The sequence below is a fragment of the Bufo gargarizans genome, chromosome 1 (genome assembly GCF_014858855.1).
Source record: "Bufo gargarizans isolate SCDJY-AF-19 chromosome 1, ASM1485885v1, whole genome shotgun sequence".
NCBI lineage: Eukaryota > Metazoa > Chordata > Amphibia > Anura > Bufonidae > Bufo > Bufo gargarizans.
Genome location: NC_058080.1, coordinates 534478767 through 534505862, shown reverse-complemented (window position 1 = coordinate 534505862; position 27096 = coordinate 534478767). Strand labels below are relative to the sequence as shown.

At 47.0% G+C, this 27096-nt stretch overlaps 1 protein-coding gene across 3 annotated transcripts in view; it reads right to left on the bottom strand.

Moving 5' to 3' along the window:
* Nucleotides 1-11753: 11753 nt before the first annotated feature.
* The window catches only part of LOC122934093 (probable N-acetyltransferase camello), a 29124-nt gene continuing 13781 nt past the window's right edge, over nt 11754-27096 (bottom strand). For 2 of the 3 annotated variants that reach the window (XM_044289286.1, XM_044289273.1), the window contains exon 2: nt 11754-13493. In XM_044289286.1, the coding sequence (XP_044145221.1) occupies nt 12831-13490 (660 nt within the window). In that variant the 5' untranslated portion in view covers nt 13491-13493 and the 3' untranslated portion in view covers nt 11754-12830. Of the gene's footprint in view, nt 13494-14771; nt 14814-27096 lie in introns of those variants that run through there. The other variant, XM_044289294.1, reaches the window with a different exon arrangement.

The window sequence follows — 27096 nt, the reverse complement described above, 5'->3', positions numbered from 1 at the left end:
CCCTGAAAATATGAGCTTCCTAACCCCAAAGAGTGCTGCTGGACAGGCCATCAATAGGGGCTCACTTTATGGAAATCTGAAGGCCTATGAAATATCCCTGACTTTGACCTGCTTCCATTCCTCAAAGGAAGAACCCACAGACAAGCCTCAGAGCTCATTCTGTACCCCCATATCTCCTCTATTAACCCTGAAAATATGAGCTTCCTAACCCCAAAGAGAGCTGCTGGACAGGCCATCAATAGGGGGTCACTTTATGGAAATCTGAAGGCCTATGAAATATCCCTGACTTTGACCTGCTTCCATTCCTCAAAGGAAGAACCCACAGACAAGCCTCAGAGCTCATTTTGTACCCCCATATCTCCTCTATTAACCCTGAAAATATGAGCTTCCTAACCCCAAAGAGAGCTGCTGGACAGGCCATCAATAGGGGGTCACTTTTTGGAAATTTCTTCCCTGAAAAGGCAAATCCTATGCCTCCTAAATAACCCTGACTTTGACCTGCTTCCATTCCTCAAAGGAATAACCCACAGACAAGCTTCAGTGCTCATTCTGTACCCCTATATCTCCTCTATTAACCCTGAAAATATGAGCTTCCTAACCCCTAAGAGAGCTGCTGGACAAGCCATCAATAGGGGCTCATTTTATGGAAATCTGAAGGCCTATGAAATATCCCTGACTTTGACCTGCTTCCATTCCTCAAAGGAAGAACCCACAGACAAGCCTCAGAGCTCATTCTGTACCCCCATATCTCCTCTATTAACCCTGAAAATATGAGCTTCCTAACCCCAAAGAGAGCTGCTGGACAGGCCATCAATAGGGGGTCACTTTATGGAAATCTGAAGGCCTATGAAATATCCCTGACTTTGACCTGCTTCCATTCCTCAAAGGAAGAACCCACAGACAAGCCTCAGAGCTCATTTTGTACCCCCATATCTCCTCTATTAACCCTGAAAATATGAGCTTCCTAACCCCAAAGAGAGCTGCTGGACAGGCCATCAATAGGGGGTCACTTTTTGGAAATTTCTTCCCTGAAAAGGCAAATCCTATGCCTCCTAAATAACCCTGACTTTGACCTGCTTCCATTCCTCAAAGGAAGAACCCACAGACAAGCCTCAGAGCTCATTTTGTACCCCCATATCTCCTCTATTAACCCTGAAAATATGAGCTTCCTAACCCCAAAGAGTGCTGCTGGACAGGCCATCAATAGGGGCTCACTTTATGGAAATCTGAAGGCCTATGAAATATCCCCGAATTTGACCTGCTTCCATACCTCAAAGGAAGAACCCACAGGCAAGCCTCAGAGCTCATTTTGTACCCCCATATCTTCTCTATTAACCCTGAAAATATGAGCTTCCTAACCCCAAAGAGTGCTGCTGGACAGGCCATCAATAGGGGCTCACTTTATGGAAATCTGAAGGCCTATGAAATATCCCCGAATTTGACCTGCTTCCATTCCTCAAAGGAAGAACCCACAGACAAGCCTCAGAGCTCATTTTGTACCCCCATATCTCCTCTATTAACCCTGAAAATATGAGCTTCCTAACCCCAAAGAGAGCTGCTGGACAGGCCATCGATAGGGGGTCACTTTATGGAAATCTGAAGGCCTATGAAATATCCCTGACTTTGACCTGCTTCCATTCCTCAAAGGAAGAACCCACAGACAAGCCTCAGAGCTCATTTTGTACCCCCATATCTCCTCTATTAACCCTGAAAATATGAGCTTCCTAACCCCAAAGAGAGCTGCTGGACAGGCCATCAATAGGGGGTCACTTTTTGGAAATTTCTTCCCTGAAAAGGCAAATCCTATGCCTCCTAAATAACCCTGACTTTGACCTGCTTCCATTCCTCAAAGGAAGAACCCACAGACAAGCCTCAGAGCTCATTTTGTACCCCCAAATCTCCTCCATTAACCCTGAAAATATGAGCTTCCTAACCCCAAAGAGTGCTGCTGGACAGGCCATCAATAGGGGCTCATTTTATGGAAATCTGAAGGCCTATGAAATATCCCTGACTTTGACCTGCTTCCATTCCTCAAAGGAAGAACCCACGGACAAGCCTCAGAGCTCATTTTGTACCCCCAAATCTCCTCTATTAACCCTGAAAATATGAGCTTCCTAACCCCAAAGAGTGCTGCTGGACAGGCCATCAATAGGGGCTCATTTTATGGAAATCTGAAGGCCTATGAAATATCCCTGACTTTGACCTGCTTCCATTCCTCAAAGGTAGAACCCACAGACAAGCCTCAGAGCTCATTCTGTACCCCCATATCTCCTCTATTAACCCTGAAAATATGAGCTTCCTAACCCCAAAGAGAGCTGCTGGACAGGCCATCAATAGGGGGTCACTTTATGGAAATCTGAAGGCCTATGAAATATCCCTGACTTTGACCTGCTTCCATTCCTCAAAGGAAGAACCCACAGACAAGCCTCAGAGCTCATTTTGTACCCCCATATCTCCTCTATTAACCCTGAAAATATGAGCTTCCTAACCCCAAAGAGAGCTGCTGGACAGGCCATCAATAGGGGGTCACTTTTTGGAAATTTCTTCCCTGAAAAGGCAAATCCTATGCCTCCTAAATAACCCTGACTTTGACCTGCTTCCATTCCTCAAAGGAAGAACCCACAGACAAGCCTCAGAGCTCATTTTGTACCCCCAAATCTCCTCTATTAACCCTGAAAATATGAGCTTCCTAACCCCAAAGAGTGCTGCTGGACAGGCCATCAATAGGGGCTCACTTTATGGAAATCTGAAGGCCTATGAAATATCCCCGAATTTGACCTGCTTCCATACCTCAAAGGAAGAACCCACAGACAAGCCTCAGAGCTCATTTTGTACCCCCATATCTTCTCTATTAACCCTGAAAATATGAGCTTCCTAACCCCAAAGAGTGCTGCTGGACAGGCCATCAATAGGGGCTCACTTTATGGAAATCTGAAGGCCTATGAAATATCCCCGAATTTGACCTGCTTCCATTCCTCAAAGGAAGAACCCACAGACAAGCCTCAGAGCTCATTTTGTACCCCCATATCTCCTCTATTAACCCTGAAAATATGAGCTTCCTAACCCCAAAGAGAGCTGCTGGACAGGCCATCGATAGGGGGTCACTTTATGGAAATCTGAAGGCCTATGAAATATCCCTGACTTTGACCTGCTTCCATTCCTCAAAGGAAGAACCCACAGACAAGCCTCAGAGCTCATTTTGTACCCCCAAATCTCCTCTATTAACCCTGAAAATATGAGCTTCCTAACCCCAAAGAGTGCTGCTGGACAGGCCATCAATAGGGGCTCATTTTATGGAAATCTGAAGGCCTATAAAATATCCCTGACTTTGACCTGCTTCCATTCCTCAAAGGAAGAACCCACAGACAAGCCTCAGAGCTCATTTTGTACCCCCATATCTCCTCTATTAACCCTGAAAATATGAGCTTCCTAACCCCAAAGAGAGCTGCTGGACAGGCCATCAATAGGGGCTCACTTTATGGAAATCTGAAAGGCCTATGCTAAATATCCCTGACTTTGACCTGCTTCCATTCCTCAAAGGAAGAACCCACAGACAAGCCTCAGAGCTCATTTTGTACCCCCATATCTCCTCTATTAACCCTGAAAATATGAGCTTCCTAACCCCAAAGAGAGCTGCTGGACAGGCCATCAATAGGGGCTCACTTTATGGAAATCTGAAGGCCTATGAAATATCCCTGACTTTGACCTGCTTCCATTCCTCAAAGGAAGAACCCACAGACAAGCCTCAGAGCTCATTCTGTACCCCCATATCTCCTCTATTACCCTGAAAATATGAGCTTCCTAACCCCAAAGAGTGCTGCTGGACAGGCCATCAATAGGGGCTCACTTTATGGAAATCTGAAGGCCTATGAAATATCCCTGAGTTTGACCTGCTTCCATTCCTCAAAGGAAGAACCCACAGACAAGCCTCAGAGCTCATTCTGTACCCCTATATCTCTTCTATTAACCCTGAAAATATGAGCTTCCTAACCCCAAAAAGAACTGCTGGACAGGAAATCAATAGGGGGTCAGTTTATGGAAATCTGTAGGCCTATGAAATATCCCCGAAATTTGACCTGCTTCCATTCCTCAAAGGAAGGACACACAGACAAGCTTCAGGGCTCATCCTGTACCCCCATATCTCCTCTATTAACCCTTAAAATATGAGCTTCCTAACCCCAAAGAGAAGTGCTGGACAGGACATCAATAGGGGGTCACTTTATGGAAATCTGGTAGGCCTATGAAATATCCCCGCATTTGACCTGCATATATTCCTGAAAGGAAGGACCCACAGACAAGCTTCAGCGCCCATCTTGTAGCACTAGACCTCCACTATGAACCCTGAAAATTTGGGCCTCCTATACCTAAAGTAGGCCGCTGTACACAACTTCCAACGGTGTCACTTTGACAGTGGCACTGCTTTAAAGATGGCCGCCGGATTAGAAACAAGGACAAGGATAAGTATATAGCATGTTTGAGGGGTCAAAAAATATCCTACCGTCACATTCTGGGGCTCATTTGAAAGCTGTTAACTAGATCTACAAGAATATGTGTTCAGAAGTATAGAAAGATGGTTGTGTAACTCATTAGGAGTCGAAAAATATGACCAGTTATACAAATTTTCAATATAATGGCGTTATTTAAAAGCAAATTGCGCAACCTGTGTTTGTTGTTGAGGCTCCAAATTTTTTTTATCTTCTTGCACTTAGAGTGTACTTTAAGCATACCAAAGGATTTCTCTCTGATAACCATAGTTTTTGAGAAATTATGATTTATTTATAAACATTAAAAACGACACAGAAAAAACGGAACGGTTATCCACCCTCGTTACGGCAAAACCGCGCGACATAACGACACGAGTTTTGGTATGCAGACTCTGGAGATGGTGCTCTACAAATATAGCCCGGGCTCGTCTCTCAAAAATGAGCGGTTTCGGACAAAATCAATCTCAATTTTGTCAATTCTCTCAAAATGGTTAAATTACGCCACTTTACAGAAGGCGTAGCCGGACCTACGTTATTGTGATCAAAACGAGTCAGGATAGGAATCGATCAGCTCGCTGAGCCGCACAAAATGACACCAAGCTCGGGTCAAACGGACTTACGGTTGGTTATTTGCCAACGCGAAAAGCGTAAAATCGCAAATTGGCATTCGCTGCTGACCCTAAAATGCGCGTTTCGCCGAATTGCCGTTGCGCCAATTTTACTGCCTAGACACTTAGTGTTCAAGAACCGAAGTAAAAATCCACGTAAGTCGCTCCCCCGCGGAAATCCGATATTGAAAAAGGCCCGGAATCGGAACCCAAAATTGTCATTACCGAAGCGCGACGCTCCATACAAAATTTAGGGCTCCAAATGATGTAAAATTGCGTAAAACGTGTCATTGACCACTTAAAAAAAAATTGCCACATTTGGCCAATTACCCAATAGTCATGCTGTTGAGCATTGAGCACCCTATGCACTTGAGCACTTTTTTATACATATTAGGTTCACCTAGTATGTCATGAGATATTTATATATTTATATATTTTATATATTTAGGTTTGTATATATGTTTCGATGAATTACATGGTTCACTTTTTGGGTTCACATCAGGGTCAATGGAAATGATCCAAATACAGAGAAGGTTATAGTATTTTGTTATAGATATATATAGTGATAAGGGGGTTGAAGTGATCTGAGGAGATATCCATGGTAGATACAGGACAATCATTGACTTTTGATGAGATATGGGTTAGATTCTTACTTATTTATTCTTTATTAACTATTTATTAAATGTATATATCATGATAGAGGAACAAATTTGATGAATAAGGAGAGGTATCTAATCATGTGGTTAATTTATTCACTTGTTTAGTATTTATGATACATATTTAAGATTAATTGTATTACTTATGATGAGTGTAACCCTTTTTGTTCTATCAGGGTTTTTTAATGATGGTTGTGCCCTCTGAGTTTTGGTCCTTTTTCCTTCTCCCCCTCTCCCCCTTCCTATTGTACCCCTCGGTTCCCCCACTCCCTGTTTTTTAATGCATTATAATTGATGCCGTTGCCCCTACTTTTAATACTGAAACCATCGGCTCCATTGATATCATGGTAGTTTGGAGGTAGTGAGTACCGGGGTATTGTCTTCATCCCTGATGATGGATATTGATGCTGCCGAGTGGGTTGACAGAAGCAGGTTTCTATTAATTACCGGTACCCTTCTAATACCGTCTCTTGTGACGGAGCATGACAGGACTCATCAGGGAGGAGCTGTTTCATCCACGTCAGAGGCGGAAGTGACGTAACGCTCTGACCATTTAGCTGTGGTGCGGGCGGAAGTTAGGTGTGCGGCGTGTTCACACGGAGTGGGAGAAGATGTGGGCGGAAGTGAGGACATGATTTGTCATCTGGAGGTGGGCAATGGGCGGAGTTGTATCAGTTAATGAGGCAGCGGATTGGATCTTCTCCATCTGAGGCTGGATTTAAGGTTGAGTAATTGGCAGGATAGACACGCCCCTTTGAAAAAGCTTGGCGAAACGTGCGTCAGGGGTCCGCTCACCAGGGATTGTAGGTTTGTTTCCCAGTATTTGTTGTGTGTTATTTATATGTGCTGGTTTAGTTTATGTTGATGTGACATGTAGTGCATGCAGGTCATCTACCATGACATCCACAGTGGGTGTGGGACATATATACTGCTCCTACTGTTTGGCTTACATCCTTTCACTAACTACCAGCACTTGCATTTTTGATTTTAACCCTTTGTCTCCTCTGAGCCGATGTTGAGATTATCTCTTTTGTTCATGAGGGCTGATTGAAGACAAGGGGTTGTGGGTACTACAACATTCCTTGCATATCCTTGGTGGGGCGCTGTTCTGTAGCGCCACCACAGTACTGCATTTTACATTATATTTATTATCAATTGTAATTGTGTCGTTTAAAGTGACATATTAATAAAATATTGTATTTCATATATGTGTGTTTGTTATTGGTTATCATGAGTTTGACTCACATATGATCTCTCAATTTTTGAGGATTTGTTCGGTTATTATTATTGTTATCATCAACTGTATGTTGTACTTGTCCTATTTTGCACACTACTGCCCATCTTGATGTGTTTATTTATATGCTGCACTTTTCTTGGTTTCATGCCATGGTCATGTGATTTTACCTCGTGTTTGTTTTATCCTGCAGGTTGATTGATTTCCTCGTCCATGGTTCCAGTTCGGTTGGCGCTGTTGCCGTTTAGGTTTTTCGGTGGATCCGGGTTCCTGGTCGATTCAGGGTCAGGAATGTCAGTTGGGTTACGGAAGGTCCAAGTTCTCCGTCGATGTCTGCGGTAGTTTGCTGTTCAAAGAAAGAGGATGATCCCAGAGTGGGGAGACAATATATACTGGGATGGAGGGGAGGAGTCAGTTGTTATGGTTTTTTCTTTTGATTGACATGTTCTTCTTTGCTGCTATGGTAACAGTAAAGAGAGTTATATGCAATACTCGCCTCCGTGTCTTTAATAAAATCATGACTTTACGTCATGTAATAGGAAAATCATGAAATTCTCTGCTATGACATGAAGACTGATTCTCTGCTGACATGAAGCCAGATTGTCTGTTACGGGACCTCTCTCCTCTGCCTGGGTTCCGGGGCCTAAATATATGCCAATGGACTGTTGCAGTGGTGGCTGACGTGAAGCCTCATTCTCTGCTATGACATGCAGACTGATTCTCTGCTGACATGAAGCCAGATTCTCTGTTACGGGACCTCTCTCCTCTGCCTGGGTTCCGGGGCCTAAATATCTGAGAATGGACTGTTCCAGTGGTGGCTGACGTGAAGCCAGATTCTCTGCTATGGGACCTCTCTACAATTGATTTTGGTTAATTTTTATTTATTTAATTTTTATTTTAATTCATTTCCCTATCCACATTTGTTTGCAGGGGATTTACCTACATGTTGCTGCCTTTTGCAGCCCTCTAGCCCTTTCCTGGGCTGTTTTACAGCCATTTTAGTGCCGAAAAGTTCGGGTCCCCATTGACTTCAATGGGGTTCGGGTTCGGGACGAAGTTCGGATCGGGTTCGGATCCCGAACCCGAACATTTTCGGGAAGTTCGGCCGAACTTCTCGAACCCGAACATCCAGGTGTTCGCTCAACTCTACTAGTGAGACTTAGAGAGGCTTTTTGGATCTTCAAGTTAAATACCAGACATCCAAATGGCCTAAATAAGAAAAATGAACTTATGTATTTCTATTAGCTCGTGACTTTTCTATTTTTTCACTCTTTTCATCATAGTTATTTTTTCTTTTCAATCAATAGTAGTAATAGAGATAAAGGATTTATGTCAGAATTAGCAACATAGCACTAACATATATGGATCCATGCAAATAAGCCGGTTATATATAACTAATGTGGTGTTCTATTGTTATCCTGACAATTGATATTCTATGACAATTTTAATGTATTCACTGTTTTTACTTATGGTTATCTCTCAATTCAAATGTATGTAATAATCGGTGACTTTATATAGATGCATGAAAAAAAAATTTTGGTAAAACACATGAGCAGTGTCTCACCTGGAAAACAAGAGGTTAAAGTGTTCCCTGCCTCCTCTGCTCCCCTGCCCCTCAGGTGAGGGGAGAGTAATCACTTCTTGGTTTAGACTGGTATAAAGGTACCAGAGGAAACACTGCTCATTGTTACGACTAAGAACTACTGTTCGAAACGCGTCAAAGTTGCTACACTTGTGGGTGGATGTCCTGTCTATATGTCTACTGCCTGAATAAAAGACGAAGATTTTAGCTACCAAAATGTTGAGTGCTGGAATTTCATTGTGCTTTCATATCCAGAATATACAGGCTCACCAGCCTTTTCCGTGCACGCAGGTGTTTGAACAATTGGGTGAGCTGGACTTTTCTTTGTGCATATTCATCTAAACTATAGACTCTCATATACCTATCACTATATGGTTTTGTAATTTTATTTTTTATTGCGATTTTATTGTGATTTTTATTGTGTTTTATATTTTTATTGGTATTAAAACAGTGTGATCACTTTATACATTGTACATCGTAGCTTACATCCACACATACAGAGTGCCAGTCCGTATTTTTAACCTATTCAGGAACTGAAGACAGTTGCAGTAGAGGCCTGGCAGAGCATCACCAGGGATGAGACCAGCGTCTGGTGATGTCTATGCGTTCCAGACTTCAGGCTGTAATTGACTGCAAAGGATTTGCAACCAAGTATTAAAAAGTGAAAGTTTGAGTTATGATTATTTTTCTGTCCCATTACTTTTGGTCCCTTAACAAGTGGGAGGCACAGATGCAAACTGCTGTAAGTCCTGCACCGTTCACCTGATTTGGATGTAAATGCCCTCAAATTAAAGCTGACAGTCTGCAGGTAAAGCTGACGGTCTGCAGGTAAAGCACATCTTGTTCGTTTCATTTCCAATCCATTGTGGTGGTGTATACAGCCAAAAATGTTAGAATTGTGTCAATTTCCCAATATTTATGGACCTGACTGTATATCCTGTTCATTATCACTGTATTTACATGGCTCTGTGGAAAGGGTTAATGAATGCTGAGAGACTGTTAGGACTTTGACTGAGAAGCTGCTTATTCTCCACAGCTGCCATAGGGTTTAAAGAAGACCATGTATTGGAGGGAAAAAAAACTGACTTGTTTATGTGAGGGCAATTACCCGTGCATCTATGAATATTGGTTCCGAATTCAAATAGCGTATGTGCACAGAGAAGGCTGATATAAATACACAATGGCTGTAATCAGTAATCTACTTTATTGTAAATTAGCAGACAATCATATACCATGATTATTGGTAGACGTCCCACAGCCGTGCGTCACCTAAAACCACAAAGACAGAAGAAATGAAATCAGAAAAGAGCACTTATAAAAATAGAACAGGAAGGGGGGGAGGTTTTCAGCTGATCCCCCCCCCCCCCCCCGCATGCCAGCTAACATTTTATTAACCTCTAATTGAACTCTGGTTCAGATAGATATAGGATATACAAGATGGAGTTCTATCTCTCACAGTTTACCACCAAAAAGAAGACAGTCTAACCTTTTGAATGTCTGGTTTAGCTCTGTTGTTATGTCTGGAAACTTGTTTTTGTCTGGAAAACCTGCTGTGTCATTGACATTGAGTATCATTGAAGCTCTAATGTAAGTGAGAGACGGAAAGTGTTATAATGTATCTGTTTGTGCTGAGCTTCTCCACCTCACCCCTCCCACTAGAAGGTTCTAGTCTAGCAGAAACTGTGTATAAGGAGAGCAGTCAGAGCCCCTAGTGTTCTGCAGATAGGGAACAGTGCTTGGAAGAGGAGACTCTGCCAGACTACTGAGTGACCAGAAGAAGACACTGAGACGGGGATACTCTGCCACAGACCGTGGACCTCCAGCCTTGGACCAGGGTACCAACCTTCTGAAGAGAAAGAGGGACAGCTAGCTCAGGCCTTTCCGCAGCATCAAACCCTTCTTCTGCCAGAGAGGAGACTGGAGAAGCCAGCCCTATGCCTCGCCTGTATTGTTTTGTACCTGAATCTCTCCAGTAAAGAAGCTCCCTGGTTACTGCAGACCCTGACTCGCTGGACTTATTTCCAGTTGGGGTTCACCACACCTTAACATCTCTTCCGGAGAGCAGCAACACGTGGTGACACCTCGACGGTGTCCGGGTGACCCAGCATAGCGTTGGGCCAACCCCAAACCCGGCCACTGCAAAAGCCACCCCCCAAATAGTACCCCAGTGGTAATAAGGCTCCCTACAGTGCCCTCAGTACTAATAAGGCCCCCTTTAGGGCACCTCTAATAATATATAACGCACTTCTATAGAGCCCTCAGTAGTAGGTAATGCCCCCACCCCTGCCCACAGTATTTATAATGTTCCATTGTATATAGCCAGTCTTCTATACCATGCAGTCCCATGTAAATAACACCAGTCCTCTCCCTCTAGTCCCGTGTAAATAACTTATCTTCCTTACAGTTCTCTATAACACACAGTCCCATGTAAATAACTTGAATCCCCTCCTTCACACCCCTCCAACAAATAGTCCCATATAAATAACATCACTCCTCTCCCACCAGTCTTCTATATGATATAGTCCCATGTAAATAACCTCTCTTCCTTACAGTCTTCTATACCAGTCAGTCCCATGTAAAAAAATCTCTTATAGTCTTCTATAATATACAGTCCCAAGTAAATAACACCCCTCCCCTCCCTTCAGCCCCTTTAACATACAGTGCCAGTTAAATAATAAGCAGGGAGGGGGTATAATGGGGAGAACCACATCTCCCAGCATTTCTATGGCTCTCACATTCATTTCATGGCATCACATGCTGAGCACTGCCTCTTTCTGCACTAGTCACATGATGGTGACCTCATCACAGGTCCTACCACCACTGCCATTGTTGAAAAGATCACATGACTATGATGCCATCACAGGTCCTACCACTACTTCCATGTTGAAAAGATCACATGACTATGATGTCATCACAGGTTCTACCACCACTTCCACTGTTGAAAAGATCACATGACTATGATGTCATCGCAGGTCCTTCAGCTATGGAGTATAGGCATAACGGGCAGCAGATTCATAGTAAGTCATAATCAGGCCCCCCTAAAACTCTGCCCCCTCCTGACCTCCACCCTAAGGTGCCCAGGTTACCCTGTTGGCAGAGGTAGGGAATGAAAAATATGATAAAATAAAAAAATAAAACACCTCTGCTGGTACTTGAAAGGGCCCCCTCCCTTGCTGGGCCCATGTGCAGCTAAACCAGCTGCACAGGCGGTATATCCGCCCCTGGATCCTATAAGTACTGATAGATATTATATTCTGCAGTAACATAAGAAAGTTCATCTCATTGTGTATTTTGTCTTCTGTGTGACTAGTGGCATGTAGGTCATCATTGTCTCCTATGTGGGAGAAGGAACGAGTAAGAAGCCCCTAAAAGCGAACCAAATAGTTGCCCATATCAGTCGAAATCCACATGTATTCTGCTTCACATTCTCTTCAGTAGGAAACCGCATCGTAGTTCACACACAGATGCAGATTTGAAATCCATATGATATAAGAAGGTATTGACATGTATCAGTAGTAAAGTCACAACAAGTGGACTGGCAGTTCTTTCCTTGAAGACGCTTTGCTGGTCATCTAACTGGCTTTCTGAGAATAATCTAATAATATCATAATATCATAAACACTACAAGGTCAAGGACTTCATAGAGGTAATGTGTTGATAGCATTTGTATGATGTGTGATTAAACTGCCTCGGGAGAAGTATTAGAACAGCATGGTAAGTGGCAGAATTACTGTCACACCCCTTTAATAAAGTCCTAGACCTTGTAGTGATTATGATAAACAGATTAGGCAGACTGAAGCATGAGTCAGTAGTATTTAATGGTGGAGATTTTTAGTTCAAGTTATTGTAACTGAGAAAGCCAGTTGGAAGACTGGTAAGGTGTCTTCAAGGAACAAAATAAAAGTCCAGTTGGTTTGACTAATTACTACTGACCTGGATGAACGAGAACCTTCACACAAGCATTGACATGCCTTGCAATTTCCATGAGATTGGAAGGGGTGAATCAGTGGTTGGATGTGTGACAGTGCACATTGTAAATTAATGGCAGAATCCAAGGCTTAGCTTCAGATTTCTGCCTCAGACATTCTTTCAAACCTGCAATGTGAACATACCCCAAGAGATCATCTCTGGTTACAGAAAGGTCAAAGCCTAGAACAAGTTTCTGTCCATATATAATCAGAACATATAAACACCAAGATCTAGGAAACAAGTCAAAAGATCATGTATTCACAACATTCTCTGTTCCTAGAACTTTGGGGGTACAAGTTATGCCTTTATATCATACGTGTAATAGGTGACAGTCACATCTACCAGTCTTCCGAATGGGTCTGACACCGGCTTGGATTTTGTTTTCCTAAATCCCAATTTCAGGTAGAGCTTATGAGCCGCATGTTGTATGGTCGAGGTATTTAAAGTCACGTGTTCATATCCACGTTGATGGGCATAGTCAATGACGTGCATGCAAAGCCTTCTAGCAATCCCCTTGTGCCGGTGCTCCTTGGCCACAGACAGTCGTCTCAGTTCCACTTCATGAGGAGATCCTTGGACAGGTTTGACACCAACCATACCAACAACCCGACCATTGACTTCTGCCACCCAAAAGCAGGAATTCTGCCCAGACATGTAGGACTCTTCTATGTTCTGTAAGTCCAACTTGTGGGCCTTCTTTATAATCTTATGAAAGACAAATTCAAGAAGAAGTCGAGCTCCAGCCAAAAGGGCCACCACACCCAACAAAGACACAAGGAAAGAGCTGAAGACCAAGTAGAAGATGATGAACGACACAAGGATAATCACATGAACCTGATGAAGCCCCAGCAGATACATGCTGGTACTGGGGAGGTAGTCCATTATCCCCCGGGCAAATATCTCAAGTACGACGTCATAGTCTCTGTTCTCGTAAGTTCTTATCAAGATGTTCGCCATCGTCTGTAATAATGTATAAGACACAGAACAGTCAGTACAAGGAACTTGATAATTCAGGGGTAACAAGAAGGATGTAATAGATTGACCTGAAGAGATGAGTCCTGTCTGACAGAAAACATGTGGACATATATATGAGAGCAGAGCCTGGGGTCAATCATTAACTGTGGTCAGGACGTTCGCTCTCATTACAGGGGCCGTCCATAATCTTGGTTGTGATAATGAGACTTCTATCATCTCTAATCTCATACATGAGCAAAGTCTGTACAAGTCCTACCACGACTCAGTATGAAGAACTCCCACTACATAAAGTCTATTACATTATTACTTACCGATTCACTTTTTATATGTATGTGTCTGTAACAACCCATCCTCCATCCCCAAAGCTTTATACTGCAGCTCTTCTCCAATAAAGGGGTTTTCCAGCTTTCTTGACCTGTTTTTCAAACCCCTCAACGTGGCTGGATCCGCAGTGGTGAGGATACTTACCTGATCCCCACTGCTGGATTCCAGCTCTATCGCTCCCCATTTTGTGCTGCTGGTCCACAGCTACCCGCGTCAACATCCGGTTTGATACAGGTCACATGACCTCTGCGTTTCACCCATGTGTCACATGACCCGCATCAAACAGGATGTTGATGCTGGTAGCTATGGGACCAATGGTGCACAAGGGGAAGCAATGGAGATGGAGGCAAGATGTGGGGATCAGGTAAGTATGCCCACCACTGCAGCACCACTGGGAGGCTCTGAGAAAAAGTTCAAGAAAGGTGGACAATCCCTTTAAGACACAGCACTTTGGCTCACAGGCTCAACAGATCTGTACACGGAGAGCTGATTTCTATTACAGCAAAGACAGAATAATTATAAACTACAAATAACCAAAGATTATCAGGAACCAATGGCATATGAACTGTGGGGAGGAGTCTCAAAATGTGGAAGGGGTCATGCTAAGGAGGAGGAGCCTGACTAAGGGGAGGAGCAAATAAGTAAGGGGCCTTCTAACAGCAGTTCTTGTCACCACCATTACTGCCCTTCCAGGATGGTCCAGCTTTCCTCGAGCCCTAAAAGGAGACTGTGGCTATCATGTATCTTATATAATACAGAATGTCAGGAGCCTGGAAAGCTGGGTGACAGCCACTGGGGAGGAGGTGTTGTGGCAGCCCTTCTGTTGTCCCCCGGCCTTTTCAGAAATAATTACGAGGAGGACTGTGTCCTTCATGGCCGGCAGCCCACATCAGAGGGGCAGAGTCCGGTCCGGAGTGTGGGGGGGGTTGTGAGACCGACCTGCGGTGGAGGTGATGTCTTCTCCTGACTCGTCCTGCAGACAATGAGGAGTCACGGTGCGTTCCTTATCATAGTGACCTCTAGAACCTTCCTGACTCCACCTCCACAGCTGAAGTTTTCAGTATAATGTCATCAATGGAGGTGAAGGGTTAATATTCAACACGTGGGACAGTGGAAAAAGCGAGGGGAGTAGTGGTGGCTTTTACCCCCTTAACCCAAACCACCAGGTACATATCCCGCTCAGGTATCCAGGACAATATTTACACCAGCCTCATAGATATACTGCAAGCTGACATGACACAATCACTCGTGAGCACCTTCATGCAACTTTGAGACACCATGTGGGCGTCTGACCCAATCAGAAGATCCATCTAGGAAAAAACTTCTAAAAAGTAGTTCAAAACCGAACACAAAGTACCAACATGAGAGGCAGTAAGAGGAGAAACGGTGAATAGAAAAGACATTAAAGCGGCTCATGACAATAGGACAGGGAATAAGTGCACGATCAGTGGGGATCTGACCACTGGGGCCCCCGCCAATCACAAAAACAAGGGCCCATGCTCTCTATTCGAATGGAGCGGTGTATGTCTTATCTACTATGTTACTATGTGACTCTGCAATGAGCAGGACACTGGGTCAGTTTATATGTATATAAGGTCGTGACGCCAGTTGCAGCTTGCGCAGGTACTGTAGCACGGCCCTTTAAGATGGTATAGCTCACGTACCAGGTGAGGAATGCCAGAGGGGAATAATGTCTCTGTATAGTGTCCACGGTGTCTCCTACCTTGGTACGGCCGGACTCCTGGATCAGGGCTCACATGCAACAAATTGAGTGTTGTTAATAGGAGTGATGGAATAATTCAGATCCAGACAGGAGATATCGTCCAACTCCTCTTTACTTAATGCAGCTTTGATTCCATGCAAGTCACAGCAATAGTCTTGGGTCCCAGCAGGTTTTGGCAATATGTGGCAGGAATTTATACTTATTCTGCATCTGGAACATACGCCTATAGATGTGGCAGGTATTAGTCTTCTGCTCTGTCTGTAGTCTGCTTGGTTTGGGCCTGACTAGCTGAGGAGGAATTTGGCTTCTCCTGGACTTGGGATCTGTACTCACAGTTAGCTCACAGGGTATGGTGTCTTCTTCCTGGAGATCTATTGTTCTGTGGAGGCTGCTTCTCTGGTCCTCCAGCTGAGGTAGAGGACTCAGGCTGGGAAGATGGGTCCTGAACCTCAGCCGAGGTTGGATCCAGGGTTGGGATCCCTGTAGCTGGGAGCTCCTACCAACACAGCCTTCCCCAAACGGGGGGCTGGTTCACACTGACTAAACCTTTCTTTCCTCCCTATGAGGTAGGACATGGGAAGATTCCACTCCTCCTCAGAAAGGGGGGAGCTAGCCTGGAATGGACTATTCCAGCCTAGATACTGTATACTAAACTGTCCTACAGACTATTTGCATATTGCCGCCACCTACTGGTGTACATAAATAATTACAGCAATTTACATGTAACAGTCATAGAAAATCCAGATAAGGCAAATGTAATGTCAGATTACACCAGATGATAACACATTTATACTTTAACATAATGTAGCCGGGTGACAGAGTTTTAGTGACATACTCTGGGATGTTACAACTCCATGTGGGACTGGTGGAGATAGTTGGGTACAAGCGGACAGGGGGGCAAGTTGTTAAAATGTATGTCGCATTACATATGGAAATCACTGAGTTGTGTAGCATACGCAGTAGAGCGTCCGCAGTAGAGGATCCGCCGGAGAGCATCTGCAGTAGAGCGTCCACAGTAGAGTGTCTGCAGTAGAGTGTCCTCAGTAGAGGATCCGCTGCAGAGCATCTGCAGTAGAGCGTCCTCAGTAGAGGATCCGCTGGAGAGCATCTGCAGTAGAGTGTCCTCAGTAGAGTGTCCACAGTAGAGCGCCCGCAGTAGAGTGTCCACAGTAGAGTGTCCACAGCAGAGCATCCTCAGTAGAGTGTCCACAGTAGAGCATCCGCAATAGAGCATCTGCAGTAGAGAGTCCTCAGTAGAGCGTCCACAGTAGAGGATCCACTGGAGAACAACTGCAGTAGAGTGTCCTTAGTAGCATTTCCACAGTAGAGTGTCCTCAGTAGAGCGTCCGCAATAGAGAGTCCGCAGTAGAGTCTCCTCAGTAGTGTCTGCAGTAGAGCGTCCGCAGTAGAGTATCCTCAATCGAGCGTCCGCAGTAGAGTGTCAGCAGTAGAGTGTCAACAGTAGAGCATCCGCAATAGAGCTTCCGCAGTAGAGTATCCACAGTAGAGTGTCCACAGTAGAGCATCCGCAATAGAGCATCCGCAGTAGAGCATCCTCAATAGAGTGTCCACAGTAGAGTGTCCGCAGTAGAGTGTCCACAGTAGAGCATCCGCAGTAGATTGTCCACAGTAGAGTGTCCGCAGTAGTGTCCACAGTAGAGCATCCGCAGTAGAGTGTCCACAGCAGAGCATCCGCAAAAGAGTATCCACAGTAGAGTGTGCACAATAGAGCATCCTCAGTAGAGTGTCCGCAGTAGAGTGTCCACAGTAGAGCATCTGCAGTAGAGCGTCCTCAGTAGTGTGCCTGCAGTAGAGCGTCCTCAGTAGTGTGCCTGCAGTAGAGCGTCCTCAGTAGTGTGCCTGCAGTAGAGCGTCCTGAGTAGTGTGCCTGCAGTAGAGCGTCCTCAGTAGTGTGCCTGCAGTAGAGCGTCCTCAGTAGTGTGCCTGCAGTAGAGCGTCCTCAGTAGTGTGCCTGCAGTAGAGCGTCCTCAGTAGTGTGCCTGCAGTAGAGCGTCCTCAGTAGTGTGCCTGCAGTAGAGCGTCCTCAGTAGTGTGCCTGCAGTAGAGCGTCCTCAGTAGTGTGCCTGCAGTAGAGCGTCCTCAGTAGTGTGCCTGCAGTAGAGCGTCCTCAGTAGTGTGCCTGCAGTAGAGCGTCCTCAGTAGTGTGCCTGCAGTAGAGCGTCCTCAGTAGTGTGCCTGCAGTAGAGCATCCACAGTAGTGTGCGTGCAGTAGAAAATTGTCTTAAAGTGACATGCCCCAATTGTTTTATTGAAAATTGCTGGGCCAAAGTGAACTGTAATATTTGCGGTGTGAAGATTGCATTGTATGGACTGTTTTCTACTTATTTAAGCCACCGCTTGCTGTCAGTGAATAGACAGCTACTTTGCTCAAAGATGGCCGCTGAGCTTGCTTGAAATTGTTTGCTGCGTCATCTTCATCTTAAATTGGCGGTAAAAATTGGCGCCTTCTGCTAAAAGTGCGGGAAGGCTGTATGCTGGTGCCACCGCCCTGTCTGGACATTTGCATGTCTGCTGTGATGGACTCCGCCTCCCCCATACTGGAGTACCTGGGGGGCGGCCTCCCAGTGCAATGGGAGGATCTGTCTGAACTTATTGGCGCCACCCTGTCGCTCTCCAGAGAAGGATCGAGCATGTTGAGAAGTGAGGACTTTTCTGCTGATATGTCCGCGCCTGACTTATTAACCATGAATGTGACTGGTGTTGAGCAAGAGGACGCTCCACCGGCCTACTCTCCGGGACCGGAGAGACCCGCCTGCCCGCCACCGAGGACGCAACCGGAGACCTACTATGGCTCCTGGAGAGACTTCTTCCAGCCCTCGTTCAAGTGGTCAGCTCTAATGGCAGAGATCCGGGAGGCCGCCATAAAGAAGACAACCAAAACCAAGATTTACTACGAAGAACTGGCAAAGACCGTTCACGAGTGCCACACCGACACACAACCCTGCCTGGAAAGGAGAATGGGGTTGGTTGTGGCCTTTGACAAGGACCGAGGCTTCGGTTTTATAAAAGACTACCTGACTGGACGAGACTTATATGTCAACAGGAGGTCCGTCAAGCGGAGTTACCTCCCAGAACGTCTACACAACCTCCGCGAGGGAGAGGAGGTTGAATTTACCCCTGCTGAGGGCCTGCGAGGCCCCTACGCCACTGCCGTGTCCCGTCCGAAAAAGAAATCGGAGGACTGGGACTTTGATGAGGACTACTTTGGCTGCGAGCGTGAGTCTGTGCGCTCTCCGGAGGACAACCCTGGCTGCGAGCGTGAATCTGAATGCTCTCCAGGACCGGCCCATCACGCCTTCCAAGAACGGGGCTCTTTCATTGGCCCAAATGTGTTCTGGCAGCCGACAGTGGTAGAGAAGAGGGTTAGCCCATGGCCCTCACCTGAGTTGCCTCGCAGGGAGAAAACCGTACGTGAACTTCAGGATGCAGAGAGATTCAGAGCTGCCCTGGAGAATGTCCGCAGAGGGAGGAAAGCGGACGCCTCGCCTGAGCCTGCAGCGGCTGCGCAGGACGAATTACCCACCTTCCAAGTGCCGACGGCGACAGCGGAGACCAGCGACCCCGACTCTGAAAGCCTGGACAACCAGATCGTGCGGCTGGAGCTGAAACTGCGGGAGCTACGCCAGACTGCCACCGCCAGGATCCGGACTCCACCTGGCCTACAACGTAAGGACTCGGACGTCTCCGGGTCTAAGGTGAGAGTACCTGTCCCTGTCAATCGTCCCTCCTTTGTATCGGCACCTGCGGTGAGGCCTTCTTACGCTGTGCACCGGCGCACAGAGCCAGTTGTTCCAGAACCCACCGGACCGCTTGCAGCAGCGGTACCCAGGCCAGTGCAGCAGTCCACGTTTGTTATGCCTGCTCCGGTGAGGTCAGTGACTTTGATAACCCCTAGGCCTATGGGGCCTATACCTATTAGGGGTCCGTTTATGTTGCAGTTGCCCCCCCAATACAGTGTTGTGGGCACATCCATCTGTTGAATCGCAATACAGGCCCAATATACAAATGGAGCCAGGGAGCACCACTGAAATGCAAAGTGAATATGACATGCCCCTGTGAATTGGCCTGCTAGGCCCTTGATGTGTGCTTTATTTTACCAAGGGATCCTAAAGAAGATTTAACCCTTCCAGGACAGGAGTCCTTTGTTGTTTTGGCCCTCTGTTGCTGCTACCAGTTACACACGGCTCAGTGGAGGCGGCGAGCCACTGAAGTACCACGTGCAGCAAGGCCATCTTGTTTACAGGACCTCCTGCCTGCTTTCTCAGAGTGAAAACCCAGTTGTGCCTGTTTTCATAAGTTGCACTCTTAACCCTTTAACCCCCTTTTCAGGTTGATGAAGGGTATTACAGCACTTGTGTTATATGTATGCCATTTGAATAATGTGGACTATTTTATGTGCTGTCATTTTATTATGCAACTGGAATTTAAAGGAATTGGGCCCAGGAATAGACTCAAATGCACATGAGCCTCTGAGATTTTGCTACTGTTTTAAAGTATTGTGCCCAGAGATGGACTCCACCTCGTGCGAGCCTCTGAGATTCTTGCTACACTGTATGGTCGCCTCCGCTTATATCTCTACTTAGCTGTGGAATGAACGAAAAGAAAAAAAACCTGGGTACGGACTCATTTTATATGCTTTGAGCCTCCAAGAATTGTTATTTAATTGCTTTTATATTTTCCATGGACTACAACTGTTCTATTATGGACAATTTGCACTTAAGAGTATTATATGGACTATCCTGGTATTTATTGACACGCTGTGCCAGGTCAGCGCCCCTGTTCCCATTGTGTTATGCTGAGAGAAGAGAACGACGCCCCTTTTCACCATTACTTGCTCCTTTTCCAGTGGAACTGCCTAATATATGTATACATATAATGTATATTTTGCAAATGTAGATGTGTTTATCTGCTTTGCTTTATTGTCCTCATTACAGGTGCAGTATCCAGCTGTGCAGGGACCCTCCATGTTGCGCCGAGGACGGGCAACATTATAGCGTGGGGGTATGTAGTGTCCCACTAGGTATGGGTGGGCACTACACAAGGGTCAATTGGTGTGCGCGTTACTCCTACTCACAAGGAACAGAAATGTCATATTTAATTCTGCATTTAATGTATGTTTTAATGTGTTGTTATATGCAATGTACCCCTGTCTAATGCAGCAGCAGGCCTAGTTGGGTGTAGTTAGACATCCCAGACACTAGAGGGAGATAGGGAGCCCCTAGTATAAATGTCCAGGCCCAGATAGGGAGAGGGAGTGCAGAGTCAGGAGTCTGAGAAGACACAGGTTAAGAAGCCTGCTCCTGACATGCAGCTGGATAGCCCTGGCTGCTAGTGATGTCCAGGAGGCTGTTGAGAAGCTCCAGCTTGCCTGAAGAACAAGAGAGCCTAAGTTAGCTCTGAAGAGATACCCCAGTTGCAGGATTCAACCTCCTGGGAGAAACCAACAGTATCCACCTGATAGGAGGAGGCGTCCCAGGGTAAGCCAAGTGCCCCTGATAGGCAGAAGAACTTAGGAATCATAGCAAGCAGTATAATACCTGAGGAAGGAGGTAACCAAGGATATAAGCCACCCTTTTAGGCATCCGGGCCTTGGGAGTTATCAAGCCAGAGTAGGAGTTCTAGAAAGGACAGTGTGAACGTACAACCTGCTGCTGAGTGCTTGTGGAATTTACCCTCAGTGTAACTTGCATGACTATTGCCTGCCATACTTGTGAATAAGCCCCTTTTGTGGAACTGTAATAATCTAAAGACTGTACTACTCCCTGCTGTACAAAGTTGGATTGTCCAGTAAAGTTTATGTTTGGTTCACTACATACTTGTGTACCTTCATCATTCCAACCACCAACCGGCGTGCCACCGGCCAAAGGCACTGGCGTCACGAATACCACAGGGACCTTGCCCCAGGCACACAAAATACCTATAACATCCAGGGCACCTCAACTACCATCTGGCCTGGTCCCTATCTACAGAGCGTGCCCCAGAGGAACTGTGTCTACCTCTCCTTCACTGCCACGCGCCTGCCCAGGGTTCTTCAAATATAGTGAGTACCCTCGATTGCCCATAACTGTGACCTCACTTCGTCATACCCTGCAGGTCTGGCGTGTTTCATAAATTGGCGTCACGAACAGGATCCGAATATTCCTGCGCCATAGCGCCATAGTGCAGTAGTGTGCCTGCAGTAGAGCGTCCTCAGTAGAGCATCTGCAGTAGAGCGTCCTCAGTAGTGTGCCTGCAGTAGAGCGTCCTCAGTAGTGTGCCTGCAGTAGAGCGTCCACAGTAGTGTGCCTGCAGTAGAGCGTCCTCAGTAGTGTGCCTGCAGTAGAGCGTCCTCAGTAGTGTGCCTGCAGTAGAGCGTCCTCAGTAGTGTGCCTGCAGTAGAGCGTCCTCAGTAGTGTGCCTGCAGTAGAGCGTCCACAGTAGTGTGCCTGCAGTAGAGCGTCCTCAGTAGTGTGCCTGCAGTAGAGCATCCACAGTAATGTGCCTGCAGTAGAGCATCCACAGTAGTGTGCCTGCAGTAGAGCGTCCTCGGTAGTGTGCCTGCAGTAGAGCATCCACAGTAATGTGCCTGCAGTAGAGCATCCACAGTAGTGTGCCTGCAGTAGAGCGTCCTCGGTAGTGTGCCTGCAGTAGAGCGTCCTCAGTAGTGTGCCTGCAGTAGAGCATCCTCAGTAGTGTGCCTGCAGTAGAGCGTCCTCAGTAGTGTGCCTGCAGTAGAGCGTCCTCAGTAGTGTGCCTGCAGTAGAGCGTCCTCAGTAGTGTGCCTGCAGTAGAGTGTCCTCAGTAGTGTGCCTGCAGTAGAGCATCCACAGTAGTGTGCCTGCAGTAGAGCGTCCTCAGTAGTGTGCCTGCAGTAGAGCGTCCTCAGTAGTGTGCCTGCAGTAGAGCATCCTCAGTAGTGTGCCTGCAGTAGAGTGTCCTCAGTAGTGTGCCTGCAGTAGAGCGTCCACAGTAGTGTGCCTGCAGTAGAGTGTCCTCAGTAGTGTGCCTGCAGTAGAGCGTCCTCAGTAGTGTGCCTGCAGTAGAGCGTCCTCAGTAGTGTGCCTGCAGTAGAGCGTCCTCATTAGTGTGCCTGCAGTAGAGCGTCCTCAGTAGTGTGCCTGCAGTAGAGCGTCCTCAGTAGTGTGCCTGCAGTAGAGCGTCCTCAGTAGTGTGCCTGCAGTAGAGCATCCACAGTAGTGTGCCTGCAGTAGAGCGTCCTCAGTAGTGTGCCTGCAGTAGAGCATCCTCAGTAGTGTGCCTGCAGTAGAGCGTCCTCAGTAGTGTGCCTGCAGTAGAGCGTCCTCAGTAGTGTGCCTGCAGTAGAGCGTCCACAGTAGTGTGCCTGCAGTAGAGCATCTGCAGTAGTGTGCCTGCAGTAGAGCATCCACAGTAGTGTGCCTGCAGTAGAGTATCCTCAGTAGTGTGCCTGCAGTAGAGCGTCCTCAGTAGTGTGCCTGCAGTAGAGCGTCCTCAGTAGTGTGCCTGCAGTAGAGCGTCCTCAGTAGTGTGCCTGCAGTAGAGCGTCCTCAGTAGTGTGCCTGCAGTAGAGCGTCCTCAGTAGTGTGCCTGCAGTAGAGTGTCCTCAGTAGTGTGCCTGCAGTAGAGCGTCCTCAGTAGTGTGCCTGCAGTAGAGCATCCACAGTAGTGTGCCTGCAGTAGAGCGTCCTCAGTAGTGTGCCTGCAGTAGAGCGTCCTCAGTAGTGTGCCTGCAGTAGAGCGTCCTCAGTAGTGTGCCTGCAGTAGAGCATCCTCAGTAGTGTGCCTGCAGTAGAGTGTCCTCAGTAGTGTGCCTGCAGTAGAGTGTCCTCAGTAGTGTGCCTGCAGTAGAGTGTCCTCAGTAGTGTGCCTGCAGTAGAGCGTCCTCAGTAGTGTGCCTACAGTAGAGCGTCCTCAGTAGTGTGCCTCCAGTAGAGCGTCCTCAGTAGTGTGCCTGCAGTAGAGCGTCCTCAGTAGTGTGCCTACAGTAGAGCGTCCTCAGTAGTGTGCCTGCAGTAGAGCGTCCTCAGTAGTGTGCCTGCAGTAGAGCATCCACAGTAGTGTGCCTGCAGTAGAGCCTCCTCAGTAGTGTGCCTACAGTAGAGCGTCCTCAGTAGTGTGCCTGCAGTAGAGTGTCCTCAGTAGTGTGCCTGCAGTAGAGCGTCCTCAGTAGTGTGCCTGCAGTAGAGCGTCCTCAGTAGTGTGCCTGCAGTAGAGCGTCCTCAGTAGTGTGCCTGCAGTAGAGTGTCCTCAGTAGTGTGCCTGCAGTAGAGCGTCCTCAGTAGTGTGCCTGCAGTAGAGCGTCCTCAGTAGTGTGCCTGCAGTAGAGTGTCCTCAGTAGTGTGCCTGCAGTAGAGCGTCCTCAGTAGTGTGCCTGCAGTAGAGTATCCTCAGTAGCACTTCAGGACTTGAAATGTCTTGTAGAACTTCAGTTCCTGAGCAATGACCCCAGATCACATCTACACGGAGGGGACTACTTACAGCCACACATAAAATTAATCAGTATACAGCTTGTGTGCAGCCTCTGCCATGCTGGTAGTCACCTGTAGGTGCCACTGTTGGGAAGAAGTTTCTTCCCAGGACACAATATTTTCCAGGACAGCATGAAGAATAAAACCATCACATCAAAGACGCTCCTGAATACAGAAACATTCAATCCGACTTTGTAAAAGTTGCAAAAGGTGAATTACAAGCCAACAGTTAAAGTCTTCGTTAGGGAGGAGAGCCCCTTTAAATCTCTGAACTTCTTAATGGAACTGATATGAGACGGAGACCAGAGTTGGTTACTGGAACCTTGCATCATGAAAATAGTACTGACGAATCAGACAACAAGCCAGTGTCTCAGGCCTTCTCCACTCCACCCCAAGACCCCGACCTGAAGCCATCACTGGGGTGCACCAGTTTCTTCTCCACTGGAAGCTGCTGACTCTCAGACCGTCTTCCAGATCGAAGTCTTAAACTGGCCATAAACATAAGATATCTGCAATCTAACAGGAGTCCATCAATGAGTCTCCTCAAGGGAACAAGGATCCCCATAGGGGGATCAACAAGTTTCTCAGGTCATAAGCTTTGTTCCATTGGAGCTTTAGAAGTAGCCCGCAGGGGGAGTGCTGGCATACGGAGGATGGGAGTGGTAGTGGTGCCACAGAGTGTTAAAAGTTACTGACGGTGGCTATGCTCAGACTGGCACTCCCTGGGCATTGGATGGAGACAATGAATGGACTTCATTGTCTCCATCCAATGGGACTGTTCCCATTGTGTTATGCTGAGAGAAGAGAACGACGCCCCTTTTCACCATTACTTGCTCCTTTTCCAGTGGAACTGCCTAATATATGTATACATATAATGTATATTTTGCAAATGTAGATGTGTTTATCTGCTTTGCTTTATTGTCCTCATTACAGGTGCAGTATCCAGCTGTGCAGGGACCCTCCATGTTGCGCCGAGGACGGGCAACATTATAGCGTGGGGGTATGTAGTGTCCCACTAGGTATGGGTGGGCACTACACAAGGGTCAATTGGTGTGCGCGTTACTCCTACTCACAAGGAACAGAAATGTCATATTTAATTCTGCATTTAATGTATGTTTTAATGTGTTGTTATATGCAATGTACCCCTGTCTAATGCAGCAGCAGGCCTAGTTGGGTGTAGTTAGACATCCCAGACACTAGAGGGAGATAGGGAGCCCCTAGTATAAATGTCCAGGCCCAGATAGGGAGAGGGAGTGCAGAGTCAGGAGTCTGAGAAGACACAGGTTAAGAAGCCTGCTCCTGACATGCAGCTGGATAGCCCTGGCTGCTAGTGATGTCCAGGAGGCTGTTGAGAAGCTCCAGCTTGCCTGAAGAACAAGAGAGCCTAAGTTAGCTCTGAAGAGATACCCCAGTTGCAGGATTCAACCTCCTGGGAGAAACCAACAGTATCCACCTGATAGGAGGAGGCGTCCCAGGGTAAGCCAAGTGCCCCTGATAGGCAGAAGAACTTAGGAATCATAGCAAGCAGTATAATACCTGAGGAAGGAGGTAACCAAGGATATAAGCCACCCTTTTAGGCATCCGGGCCTTGGGAGTTATCAAGCCAGAGTAGGAGTTCTAGAAAGGACAGTGTGAACGTACAACCTGCTGCTGAGTGCTTGTGGAATTTACCCTCAGTGTAACTTGCATGACTATTGCCTGCCATACTTGTGAATAAGCCCCTTTTGTGGAACTGTAATAATCTAAAGACTGTACTACTCCCTGCTGTACAAAGTTGGATTGTCCAGTAAAGTTTATGTTTGGTTCACTACATACTTGTGTACCTTCATCATTCCAACCACCAACCGGCGTGCCACCGGCCAAAGGCACTGGCGTCACGAATACCACAGGGACCTTGCCCCAGGCACACAAAATACCTATAACATCCAGGGCACCTCAACTACCATCTGGCCTGGTCCCTATCTACAGAGCGTGCCCCAGAGGAACTGTGTCTACCTCTCCTTCACTGCCACGCGCCTGCCCAGGGTTCTTCAAATATAGTGAGTACCCTCGATTGCCCATAACTGTGACCTCACTTCGTCATACCCTGCAGGTCTGGCGTGTTTCATAAATTGGCGTCACGAACAGGATCCGAATATTCCTGCGCCATAGCGCCATAGTGCAGTAGTGTGCCTGCAGTAGAGCGTCCTCAGTAGAGCATCTGCAGTAGAGCGTCCTCAGTAGTGTGCCTGCAGTAGAGCGTCCTCAGTAGTGTGCCTGCAGTAGAGCGTCCACAGTAGTGTGCCTGCAGTAGAGCGTCCTCAGTAGTGTGCCTGCAGTAGAGCGTCCTCAGTAGTGTGCCTGCAGTAGAGCGTCCTCAGTAGTGTGCCTGCAGTAGAGCGTCCTCAGTAGTGTGCCTGCAGTAGAGCGTCCACAGTAGTGTGCCTGCAGTAGAGCGTCCTCAGTAGTGTGCCTGCAGTAGAGCATCCACAGTAATGTGCCTGCAGTAGAGCATCCACAGTAGTGTGCCTGCAGTAGAGCGTCCTCGGTAGTGTGCCTGCAGTAGAGCATCCACAGTAATGTGCCTGCAGTAGAGCATCCACAGTAGTGTGCCTGCAGTAGAGCATCCACAGTAGTGTGTCTGCAGTAGAGCGTCCTCGGTAGTGTGCCTGCAGTAGAGCGTCCTCAGTAGTGTGCCTGCAGTAGAGCATCCTCAGTAGTGTGCCTGCAGTAGAGCGTCCTCAGTAGTGTGCCTGCAGTAGAGCGTCCTCAGTAGTGTGCCTGCAGTAGAGCGTCCTCAGTAGTGTGCCTGCAGTAGAGCATCCACAGTAGTGTGCCTGCAGTAGAGCGTCCTCAGTAGTGTGCCTGCAGTAGAGCGTCCTCAGTAGTGTGCCTGCAGTAGAGCATCCTCAGTAGTGTGCCTGCAGTAGAGTGTCCTCAGTAGTGTGCCTGCAGTAGAGCGTCCACAGTAGTGTGCCTGCAGTAGAGTGTCCTCAGTAGTGTGCCTGCAGTAGAGCGTCCTCAGTAGTGTGCCTGCAGTAGAGCGTCCTCAGTAGTGTGCCTGCAGTAGAGCGTCCTCATTAGTGTGCCTGCAGTAGAGCGTCCTCAGTAGTGT